The sequence below is a fragment of the Danio rerio genome, chromosome 5 (assembly GCF_049306965.1).
Source record: "Danio rerio strain Tuebingen ecotype United States chromosome 5, GRCz12tu, whole genome shotgun sequence".
In the NCBI taxonomy this organism is placed as follows: Eukaryota; Metazoa; Chordata; class Actinopteri; order Cypriniformes; family Danionidae; genus Danio; species Danio rerio.
The window spans coordinates 4,552,501-4,565,873 of NC_133180.1; the positions used below are offsets into that span (position 1 = coordinate 4,552,501).

General features: G+C 36.7%; 1 protein-coding gene across 4 annotated transcripts in view; it reads right to left on the bottom strand.

Annotated features, from left to right (window-relative positions):
* The window catches only part of myo19 (myosin XIX), a 62,212-nt gene that overhangs the window by 47,042 nt on the left and 1,797 nt on the right, over positions 1-13,373 (bottom strand). For all 4 annotated transcript variants that reach the window (XR_012406639.1, XR_012406638.1, XR_012406640.1 and 1 more), the window contains exons 2-3: positions 3,201-3,348; positions 1-47 (exon numbers count right to left, since the gene is read on the bottom strand). The exon at positions 1-47 is cut by the window's left edge and continues 102 nt beyond it. Coding sequence is in view for 1 of the 4 variants with exons in the window: in XM_073951854.1 (XP_073807955.1) it covers positions 1-47; positions 3,201-3,348 (195 nt within the window). In the remaining 3 variants the exon portion in view is untranslated. The remainder of the gene's footprint in view (positions 48-3,200; positions 3,349-13,373) is intronic.

The window sequence follows — 13,373 nt, forward strand, 5'->3', positions numbered from 1 at the left end:
TGTGTAGAAAACCTTGGCGCTGTACCTGGCCTGCAGACATTTCAGCACTGACAAACACAAAACACTGCTCTTATTAAACACTGATCAAGTTGCATCACAAATCACACACTATGCACTTATAGACAAGGGCTGCATGATATTGGGAAAATCAGACACTGTGATATTTAGCTTTTCTGTGATATATATTGCGATACGAGTACAATTTCACCAGATGATTTCAATGGCTCTATTTGGAAAGAATATATCATTTTAGACTGATTGGGATGATTCTGTAGAGGAGTGCATCTGCATAAAACATAACAAACAATCTACAAGCATAAATAAATGCAATAAAGAAAAAGATGCAAATGAAATAAACAGTGTTTTATTGTTATGTATTTGTGTTATTTGTGCTCTGTTTCTCTCTGGGTTTTTTCCCTCTCTCTCTCTCTCATGTATTCTCAGGTTCCGTTCATTGGTCCATTCAGCTGTCAGTCATTCCTTCCCGGTTACGTCACTTTTACGTCACATCCAATAAGCAAAGACCAGTCCCTTGCATTTTTCTCTTTCTCTGCTTTTGTCGCTTGTTTGTATTTATCGTGTGCGTTTAGAAATAACCCGTCTAACTGTGTTTTTGTTGTTGCTCGTTTCTGTGTGCACGTTATCCGTCCGTTATTCGTACATCATTCTTAGTTTACGTTGTTTACGAGGCTTGGACGAAGCGGACAGGTAAGAAGGTCACGTGACTTACATTGCAACACATAGGACTACTCTGCTGTTTAGTACACTAGGTTAGGGGTGAGCGCCACTCCTTGTACTTTTTGGATAGCTAGATAGAGTAGATAGTTAAGACTCGGAAGATCTCCGCGTGTTAATTAAACTTTTTTTCACATAGTTAGTTAGCTAGATGCTTCTGGGAAGACCCTTCTGCCAGCTCTCTTGTTTTTTTTCCCTGTCTTTATTTGTCTCAGTGTTGTATATATTGTAAATAGTATATTTTTGCCTTACTTACTTTCTTTATTTTTGATTAATTCGTTGTTGTTGTTCACTTTGGGAATTGTAAATAAAAGCACACATTTTTTGGCATTACTTTGGTTGTCTTTTGCACTCATTCACTGTTTATATAAATATATTTTAAATAAATAAAATGTCAAACCCCACTATCCCCTAGATTGACATCAGGGGTTTGTAACACTAACATATATGACATATTGCAAGATATTGTAGTGCAAATGTGATGATGTGCTCAGCACTCAACATTTCAATACTGATTGGTACTGAAGTCAATACTTTTAACAGCCCTGGTATGTACTAAACGCAGGGGTGGCCAACCCTGTTCCTGGAGAGCCACCATCCTAGGGTCCGTTCTTCGTACCTCGCTTAAATGATCTAAGATTATTTGGCAGATCCTGGATCTTTTAATATCGATAACTGATCTCTCGATAATTTGGTTCTTCAAACAAGTTCGCGAATCAGATTAGAATATCTGGATGAACTGATCTGAGATCGCTGCGTTTGTTGTGAAGGACAGATCTATCGATCCTCGAAATCATGATCAGCAATGCAGCGATTGGCTGACGGCACAGCAGCGTAATGACATCATCTGATTAATATTCAATTATCCATGTGAGCAAAATTACATCAAATTAGCAGTAAACGGTTTGTTAATTATGACTCTCAATAACCTTCCACATTTGTTGTGAGCTGCAGGCTTTACACTTTCATGTGTCAAGAGTATTCATCATGTATTTCAATGCAAATCAATGTATTTAATTCTACATTTAGAAAAGATTTTCTTTATTATAGTAGCCGTTTTTTAATCGGTGTAAAGAATAACTGGTTGTTTACAAAAGCATTTTCATATTGGTAAAGGCGTCTGCAACTTTTGTAGCATCAAATCACCGGCATATTAACTATCCAAACATGTTTATGACTGCATAAATGTATTATTGCTTTTAAAAAAAGTGACATATTCTGCATTTCTATTATACACAATTTGTACTAAAGCGATCTAAAAAGTTCATATCAATAAGTTTTCTCTTTGCACCACCAGGTGGCAGTCTTTGTACTTTCATTTCGAGGGTGCAGATTGGATACGTTTTATTAATATGTATGACTTTATTTATTTTATTAATGACTATAACTTTATATATATATATATATAGTTAAAAAATATGTACCATTTCCCCAAGTGTATATAACTACTACTGTAAGAAAATATCAGAATTCGGTACATACTTTCTGTATTATCTTTGCTTGAACTGAGCCGATCTAATCCTGTTTATATGAATTGAACCTGCCCCCAATCAGGTTTGACCTAGCAGAACTGTTGCTATGACAACAACTCTCGGATCAGCTTTGAAGAACGAATCGATCCTGGATCATGTCAAATCGTCAATATCCAAATCCAGCTAACCGAGTAATCCACGTACGAAGAACGGACCCCTGCAGATTTCTGTCAGGATTTTGCCCCATGTTATTTTTGTTTTTTTCCTTGTAATGTTTTTCTTTACCACTAGATGTCTTCATTTCGTTCTTTGTTTTTTTTTGTATTTGTAATCAACGTTATTGATTTCTCATGTGCCTTGTTTAGTTGTTTGTATTTAAGTAGCCTCAGTTCCGTAGTTCTTTGCTCAGTTATTGCGGATCCTAGCCTGTCGCCCTCTGTGAGTTCTTACATTTGAAAGATAATCTCTTTTGCCAAGTTTCTCTGACCTATGTTTTTGGTGTATTTTTGAGCAGTTACTGATCCTGAGTTTTTTGCCCTTTTGAGTTTTTTTGCATTTTATTATTTTTTGGAAATTGGAAAAGTCTCTGTTTTTGTCTGCTCTAACTTTATCTTCTATTTGAAGTGTTTTTTTGCCATCAATAAATTCCTCCTAAGAAGAAAGTTCCTTTTGTGGTTTGGGTCCTATTTGGCTCCGTGAGTTAGAGATCAACATCTCACGCCGGAGACCCGGGTTCTAACCCAGACTTTGACAAATTTCAGTTGCTACCCATATCAAACACACCTGAACCAATGAATTAGGACCTAAACACCATGTGATAATTACAGGCAGGTGTGTTTGATATGGGCTGCAACTGAAATGTGCAGGAAGGTGGCTATCCAGGAACAGGGTTGGCCACCCCTGTACTAAAGCATCTCTGTGAATAACAGTAGAAAATGCATGGTGACAGAGCATAAGATGAATCAGAAACCAAGCTCCAGCCTAGGCTTGTACCTGTAGAAGGTGTAACCGGGTTGACTTTGGTGAGGTCATCGTATGTGTGAAGCTCAGCTTCATTGATGAGGAAGTCCCTGAGGTCTCCTTCAAGCGAATCATTGAGAGATTTTCCGAGGCCATTGGCTTTGTTTTTTACTCCATTTACCTGCATGATGTAAACAATAATGTATTCATATAGAGCAGGTTTGTAAATGATGCAGCAAGTACAGTTAAAGACAAAATTACAAGCCATCCAAGGTAATTTTAAATCTTTTTCAAATATTTATCAAGTGATGTTTAATAACCAAGCGAGAACATGTATGACAGTATTTCCTATTATATTTGTATTCTGGCGAAAGTCTTATTTTTTTTAGTTTGGCTGGAATAAAAAAGGAACATTTAAAATAATAATAACTGCTAAGGTCAATATTATTAGACCTCTTAATAAGTGTTTTTTTTTAATAATTGTTTTTTAGGGGTTGGTAACCTTTTATTGTGATAGGACAGTGGAGATTTACAGACAGAAAAGTATGGGGAGCAGAGATGGGGGAAGGGTCGACAAAGGACTTGGGTCACCGGGACCACCTCAGTGCTGTGTCCACGCACTAACCACTAGGCTACTGGTGCCGACAGAAATGTGTTTTTTTATTGCCTACAGAACAAACCACTGTTGTCCAGTGACTTGTCTAATTAACCTAATTTTCCTAGTTAAACTAATTAACCTAGTTAAGCCTTTAAATAAACAGTTTCTTGCACATTATTATTCACTGTCATCATGGTAAAGATATTAGTTATTAAACCTACAATAAAATGTGTTGTAAAAACCCTCTCTCCATTAAACAACTCTTGGGAAATACTTAAAAAAGAATTACAATTTTCACAGGAGCATTGCCACATCAGCAACTTCAGCAAGATTGTATAAGCAAAGTCATACCAGATTAATTTTGCTGAACTTGAATTAGATATTGGATATGTACAAGTGTTTACTCGTTGTTTTTGGAACCAAGGTGTGCAGTATGAAATGTAATTTTACTATTGTTTTTATATGTATGCAACTTATTTATCTATTTTTAGTATGGAGAGCTCTGCTGTGACATGTGAATTTCCCTCCGGGGATTAATAAAGTCAAACTACTACTAAGATCAATATACATAACATTACATGATGAGTTCAACTTCTTATTTCAATAAGAGATGATACACAAACAATTATAAATACAAATAAATAACTAAAATTAACAAAAAATGTATATTAAAAAGTTAAATATTTGATTAATAACTTTAAACTCTTGATGGTGATACCTTTTAAAAAAACATCTATTAAAGTGTTTCCATTATAAAAATCTTGTCTACTTGTAATTAAACGTTCACATTCTAATAAACTATGTTTCATGGTCTTCATCTTGTCATTCCTGTAACAAAAATTACTATTTGCCCATCAGAAATGCCAACAGGACCTCATTTAAGCAAAAGAGTCCCAAACACAAATAATAAAGCACACATTAAAGAGCCCATATTATGGGTTTTTGAAAATGCCCTTCCATGTAGTTTGTAACACAGCTCTAATTGAAGTGAAGTATCCTGCTAAGGCTTAAATCTGTAAGAATACAGTGTTTAAAACTGGTGATTCATCTATAAAAGAGTCGACTCATAGTGCTTCAAACGAGTCGCCTTGATACCGAGTCATTAGGTGTTTTGCCATTACGTAGGAACGAAACCAAGTTATTCACGTGCACGCGCAAACCCGGGAGATTTCAAACATGTGGCCCCGCCCTCTGACACAGATACCCACACACACACACACCCACAAACACACACACACAAACAAACATGCCGGTCGACTGAAGTCACACTGCAGATGGATATTATCGAGTCTCTACCCAAAGATGAAATGTCAGCACTATAACCAAGCAGTTGGAAACTACTGGAAACTTCATGCTAAAAAAGAATAGTTCATCTGCGTTTGTTAAAGGAAGGATCAGTAAAGACTAACTTACTGCTGGACATGTCAGGATGGGTTTCTTCCTCCATTTCTCAAGTGTAAGCACGAGCGATTAAAGTTGCCTCGTTGACTCTAGCTTGCAAATGTATTTAGTTGTGATTTATTACTTGTAAGCGTGTGTACTGTATCAGGTTAACTGGATATATTCTCATATCGGGTGCAAAGCCGTTTAAAACGCGACGCGTGCTGCTTTGCCTTTGTTTACGGAGCTCCGTGGAGGAGGGTAGTGTGTGTGTGTGTGTGTGTGTGTGTGTGTGTGTGCGCTGTCGTCCGGAGGTGTGTGTTTGTGTGTGTGTGCGCGCGTTGTCGTCCGGAGCAGGGTTAAGTGTTTGTGTGTGTGTGTGTGTGTGTGTCTGTGAAAATAGCAGAGTGAGACAAGCTAGAAGATCTCTTCAACTCTTTTTGCTCAATAAAATAGATAGACGTCTGTATTTTCAAGTCCATAGTCTGTATTTACATTGACCCACTGGCAGCTAAAATCCACGCCTACACTATCGAGCGTGTATGAACTGTGATTACTTTTATATTGCTGATTAGCTATTGGGCATTTCACTCTCTCACTGAAGGCAATCGACCAATCGCAACAGACTGTCATTGGTCCAATCAGCGCAGATTAGCTTTGCGCTGAGGAGGGGTTTGGGAACAAATGAATCACTGGACGATTCATACAGGAGTCGCTGGGATAATTAGGTAAAAATAAATGCAGATTATAAGACCATGAAAGTGTTTTTTGACCTTGCATGCATATTAAACTGTTGTTGGAGACCCTCACAACCAAGATATGACCCTATTTCATGTATAATATGGGCTCTTTAAATCAAAAACAGAGTAATTGTTTAAAATGCATCTCTGGCCCATTGCATGCAATACATGCTACATAATGCACAACATCATCATTAAGTCTGCTTTATTTCAGCTGTGTTGATGCATAAAAAGATGAATCTGCAACAATAACTAATAAAACCAATTTTGTTTGTTTAAGACCCACCAAAAATGCTGAATTTTAGATACCGGCTCAATACATCAGTCTATAATACTGTCTGCATTTTTATTTTTCATTTATTTGTAAACCTAGATTTAAAATGCAGTTCACTTCTTGTTGTTGCTTGATCCACCAACATAAGAATCATATTAGCCTATGTTTGAATCATTTATGGCCTTTGAGGCTTTTATTTTTTTTAAATGTAGACTAAGAATGCTAAAGAAAGTCTATGAAAGGGGTCTGTGCAGGAGTGCATTTCTTGTCACAACACCGGCACTGTAGTCAGGGGTCCGTTCTTCGTACGTGGATTACTCAGTTAGCTGGATTTGGATATTGACGATTTGACACGATCCAGGATCGTTTCGTTCTTCAAAGCTGATCCGAGAGTTGTTGTCATGGCAACAGATCTGCTAGGTCAAACCTGATCAGGAGCAGGTTCAAATCATATAAACAGGATTAGATCGGCTCAGTTCAAGCAAAGATAATACAGAAAGTATGTACCGAGTTCTGATATTTTCTTACAGTAAAAGTTATATACACTTGGGAAAATAGTATTTTTTTAACTATATATATATAAAGTTATAGTCATTAATAAAATAAATAAAGTTATACATATTAATAAAACATATGCAATCTGCACCCTCGAAATGAAAATACAAAGACTGCCACCTGGTGGTGCAAAGAGAAAACTTATTGATATGAACTTTTTAGATCGCTTTAGTACAAATTGTGTATAATAGAAATGCACAATATGTGACTTTTTTTAAAAGCAATAATACATTTATGCAGTCATAAACATGTTTTGACAGTTAATATGCCAGTGATGCTTCACAAAAGTTGCAGACGCCTTTACCAATATCAAAATGCTTTTGGAAACAACCAGTTATTCTTTACACCGATTAAAAAACGGTTACTATAATAAAGAAAATCTTTTCTAAATGAAGAACTAAATACATTGATTTGCATTGAAATACATGATGAATACTCTTGTCTTGACAAATGAAAGTGTAAAGCCTGCAGCTCACAACAAATGTGAAGTTACTGCGTGTCATATTTAACAAGCCGTTTACTGCTAATTTGATGTAATTTTGCTCACATGGATAATTGAATATTAATCAGATGATGTCATTACGCTGCTGTGCCGTCAGCCAATCGTTGCATTGCTGATCATGATTTCTAGGATCGATAGATCTGTCCTTAACAACAAACGCAGCGATCTCAGATCAGTACATCCAGATATTCTAATCTGATTCGCGAACTTGTTTGGAGAACCAAATTAGCGAGAGATCAGTTATCAAGATTAAAAGATCCAGGATCTGCCAAATCATCTTAGATCATTTAAGCGAGGTACGAAGAACGGACCCCAGATCATGAAGCAATGTTGATCTTTCTTTTTAGGTGTCGAAATGAACAAAACAAATGAACAAAACAATTTACCCTAATATAAAATATTAAAGTCTGGCGAGGCAGTGGCGCAGTAGGTAGTGCTGTCGCCTCACAGCAAGAAGGTCGCTGGTTCGAACCTCGGCTAAGTGGGCGTTTCTGTGTGGAGTTTGCATGTTCTCCCTGCCTTCGCGTGGGTTTGCTCCGGGTGCTCCGGTTTCCCCCACAGTCCAAATACATGCGGTACAGGTGAATTGGGTAGGCTAAATTGTCCATAGTGTGTGAATGTGTGTGTGTGTGTATGTTTCCCAGAGATGGGTTGCGGCTGGAAGGGCATCCGCTGCGTAAAAACTTGCTGGATAAGTTGGTGGTTCATTCCGCTGTGGAATGTTTTTTTCTCCTTAACCTCTTACTGTTCCTATTGCCTATAGAAATCACACGTGCCAAGCCATGAGAACCGAACCGAAAACCGTGTTAAAAAAACCAAGGCATGAATTGAACTGTGGACTAACTGTATTGTTGCATCCCTAATATATATATGTTTGCAGTACAAGTTTAATTTCACAAAAGATAACCTAAGTAACTCCTACAATTCCTACATCTTCATTAAACATAATGAACAATTTGCAAGCAGAGGAGTACAATAGAACCACAAAAATAATTGTGATGTATTTATGGTTTTCTGTGGACCCTAACAGCCCTGAAGAACAGAAATTCAATATTAAATCAAATGTAAAATAACACTGTGCTATCTTTATAGTGTAAATAAATACAATTTGTCAAACTTTAAAGTTTATTGGGTTTAAATATGATTGATATCTCAGTCACAGGTCTTAAAATTACACCCAAATGAAAATCGTTCCCTCTATTAAAAGTGAGTTAAACTTTGCCATGACTCCGCAAACCACTTTCTGAACTGTGATTCCTGGTTATTATAATCCTAACTCATTGCATTGCAGATCCTGGGATGTGACTATTGCACATTCACACATTGCGATATTGATACTGAAACAATACTGTGCAGCGCTTGTCCTGACATTTTATCCTACCCATCAGATTATGCTACCAACACTGTAATTGAATGATTCTGAGGTCAAGGATTAGGTAGGTTAGGGCAATATTACAGCTTCATATCACACTAGGCCACAAACAAAATTTACACTAGTAGCAAAATCCGATGGGTAGCATATTCACTTTTTGAATGGGAGGTAAGACAATCTGACAAGGTAGGACAAATCGACAGAACATCTACCTGAAATTCATAAAATCTTTATGAATGACAAATATAAGATGAGCGGTGTAATTGCACTGCCATCTGCTCAAGGTTGTGGATGGTGAAACCATATGTTGTGATGACAGACAGAGCGTGTTGAGATGGGTCAGTACATGCTGAACACAAGCTAATAATAAACACTGTCTGCTGGATCCTAATCCAATAACAAACACAGGTAAATTACAACATGTACGACCAGGTAGGATTAGTCTGTGTTGATTTCTAGAGGCACCGACAAGAACTCAAATGATGACATCTTTGGACTGAAATATTATCTTAATATTGTAAAATTGTCCTTTTATTATAAACTCTAAGTGCTACATGACATATTCATCGTGTCTGCTTGAATATATTACGTTATAAACAACAACCAGCATGTATTGTATTACAGTTGTATACTATTAATACTGCCTTGATGCACTTATTTATAATTGCAACAATGTTATATAGCATGACAATATTATTATATTTAACAATAATATATTTTATAATAATATATTTAATTATAAACTTATATTTCTATATCTAAAATTGTCTAAAAGTGTTTTTACTTCTTATTATGCTCCATAATTTAGATTCGTATTGATATTATTTGTTTTGTATAAGGGTGTATAAGCATGTTAATGCATATCGTACTGTTTAATTGTGCATGCGACAAAAATATTGAATATTTATTTTTTGTTTTCTGACAAATTAATGACAATTAAATATAAAAAAGACACAGAAACAAGTGATTTTGAACCAATAAATGATGTTGTTGTGAATATTAGGGGTGTAATGAATCACGATTATTCGTAGGGATCACAACCAGCGGTTCGAAACACACATGACCAATGAATTCATTTTTTTTTTACTTGTAGATTAATTTTAAATTTGTAACGATCGCAGAGAGATCGCCTCTTGTGTCAGTCAAATCACATGTATGAAGGCATTTAGGCTTTCCTGTAAAACTGAATGATGACAAAAGTTATGGTGGGTTATTCTAGATGTGGTGGGTTTCTTAGGTTATTAAAGGTGTTTTCTGTCGCTACTTGTTTAGCCTGCATTAATCCATTCAGTGTAAGTTGCACGATTAATCATTAAAAGATCGGGATCTCAACACCCACGCAACATAAATTATAAATGATGACGATTTGCAAATGTTTATTAATCCTTCGAATTGCTGTATTTAAATGTGTTTAAAAAACGCAAAAGTCAAGAAAGAGATTCAATTTTTATTCTTTTAAGTTAGTTATGAAGTAACAAACAGTCAAATAACACAGAAGTACTTTTAACTTGACGCTCAAAAATTAAAGTTGTAGGCAGCTATTACATTATTTAACCAATAGGTGGCTACAACCAGCCTTCAAAAATATTCCACAGAATAATTCTTCAAAAGTGACACATCTAGCATTAAGCATCAAGTTTTATTAGTGATTCACTGAATCATTTATTGAAAATGAGACTAAAAATTAATATGAGTTGTACAAATTATAATGTTAGATTTCTACATTTAGAGTGATCAGCAACAGTACAACTAATGCCGAGTTCAGACTGCATGATTTTCAAAGTAGTCGTGTCACAGATGTTTTCACAATGCATGACTATCTGGCCTAGCGTTTCGTCGCTGCTTTGTTTACACGGCAAGATATATCGGCGACAGGGACTTTCACATTGCATGACTTTACTATAGGAAGAATCGCCGACAACTAGGGTTGTAACAATATACCGGTATGACGGTTTACCACGATTTGAACGTGCACGATTATCATACCATGAACAATTGCATATCAACGGTTTTAACCCTTAAAGACCGAGACAGCCGCCCGCGGCTAAAAATAAGTATTGCTCTTAAATGTTTAATAACTTTTGATCCGCTGATCCGATTCATACAATTCAAAGATTGGCATAAAGAAGAGAATCTCAGCTTTCCAGTGCTGTATCACATAACATTCGCCTTTCAGAGGCTTTCAGAGGCTCTGGAATCAGTGCGGTTACGTCATCAAAATTTGACAACGCTGATTTGACAAAGAAACGCTCGTCACTGTGTCTCCGGACAAATCAGACATGATACATTGATGCATTGTCCCTCCTCCATGCCCAGATTGGTTCAAACTCGCTATATCACAACCAATAAGCATAGGTTTCACTTTTGTTTGTGGACCAAGCTTTTTGAACAACACGGAATGAGAGATAGGCATACATTTATGCGCGGCTAAATAAAACGCAAAAAAAAGTTTTGCATGAAATAATTCTCATACTAAGTACTTTTGCATGCACAGCAGCACAGAAACATGACAAAACAGTGACACAGCAAAGACGAACTGCTGCTCTTGCTGTTTTCAAAAGACGCAAATGAAGATGCAGCTGTTTGTCTGCATTGCAGACAACCATATCCAAATCCATATCGATAGACAACCATATCCTTGCTGGCACATAAAACCTAAAGATGTTCCATATTGAATCTAGTTTCGTTATGTAACTATTTATAGTATAGTAAATATTTATATCTATTTTTTTACTGAGGATTTGCACCATGTTTATTTGGACTTTATTTGGACTTTGACACATTATTTATTATTTTCTTATTTTTTATTTGTTCATTGTAAGTGGTGTTGTTTATAGTAACTAAAAATATATTATTTGGAAAAAGTCAAATTTGCTTCACTGTTCTATTATTTTGTAACATTTGTAACATACCGTATACCGCGAAACCGTCAAACCGTGGTATTGTTTTAGACGATTATCATACCGTGAAAAATTCATACCGTTACAACCCTACCGACAACTTCGTCCAAACTACGTCTCACAGCTAAAAACACGTCGTATATCTTTTGTTATTAACTACATAATGAGAAAGAAGCCTTTAATGGGGTAGAACATGTACATGTTTGCTCACCTGGGTTTAAAGGGAATTAGCCATTTCTCCTAAACGTTGATAATAAACTAATTTCTTTCTGTATGAAACGTTAACAGACACAGTTGCTCCTCAGTCCTGTCAAACCTCCACTAGTTTTTCCTCCATTTCGTGGGTCCAAATAAACCGAAAATGAGCGCTTTTAACTTCTCCCCCAGCCTCCCGCTGGCCTGCAGCAGGTACACACACACACACACACACACACACACACACACAAGTGAAAGCTGCTCTCTCATTGGCTGTAGGTGATGGCTGATGTTATTTTCAGTCAAAACTCAATTCACACTGCATGATTTGAATCGCCGACAGCTCCAGATATTCAGCACGTTAAATATCCTGCAGGCATCGGCGACTCATCGGCGATTCTCTCAGATCGCGTCTTTGATAGTTCATACTGTGTGATTGTCACTCACGTGCACGAGCAGCGATTTGCCTGTGATTTCAGGCATTTGTCGGCGATTTCTCAAAACCTGTCTGCGAGCCAAAATCGGGGCTAAAATCACGCAGTCTGAACTAGGCATAACACAGAGTTTTTCACAGCACTGAATATTTTACAGTTTATTTTTATTCAGCTGATCATTTCTTCATTTTATTTTTAATAAAATTACAGGCTTCATGTTCTGTTTGTTAAAACTAAAAGTGTCTTGCAGTGCTCTTTTTGTAATAAATGGAAAGCAATTTTCATTTGACTCTCTTTGTCTCTCATTTTTGGCTGATCTGAAAAATGGTCCAATCCATGACTAAAAACCATAATGTGATCCAATCCAAACCGTGAGATTTGTGATCCGTTACACCACTAGTAAATTTCATGAACTTAATTTTTATTTTCTTAAAAACCAACAATGGTAAGACACACCTTGGTTAGTACACATGGATGACACACAGTGTCACTGACAGAAACATCTACAACAAGTCAATAACTGATTCCCAAATAATTTAACATGATCCTATCCTAATTGTTAGGATCTTTTCATGCTGCAAAAACACTGGAATCAAGGCATAAATCATAACAGCTCCAAAAACATAGATGACAAATTTATGTGTGCCAAGGGCTTCAGGCATGTGTAACACTGCATTGAACATCTAACAAAACACCTGTGCGTGACACTTGATTCATTAGACAAAAAAACTATACAAAGATACAAAGTTTTATTTTTTACTTCAGGACATGCTGAAGCTTCATTTTGGTATGACGTCATACAATTAAATTTGCCATGCCAAGGCGGAGAGGGGTCTGGCTGCGGACTGCAATCTGAGCTGCATACAATGCTATTTAATGACCTCACCTAACCCCACCCCTCACAGAGATGTCACAAGCTCCATTGAGTGCATTGTGTTTGACTGCATCTCTGAGAGACGCAATCTCAGCTTGCATCATAGAGGCTGCATCCATATATATGCGCCTGGCAGAAGTGTCTTGAGGTGGCTGTTTTGCGCATGCTCAGATTCGGCTGACCTGCACAATAATCCGAGCATGTTCAGATTAACTGCACCGCTGCTTAATCCGCCAATGACAACACAAGCCACATCAATGAACATTCAAATGAGGTGACACCAGAAAAACAAGCCAGTATAATAACAATTCATATTTTGCAAAGTGAATCCTGAAACTTAAAAAGAAAAAAGAAATTAAAATGGTCGTGCCCAACTGAGTCT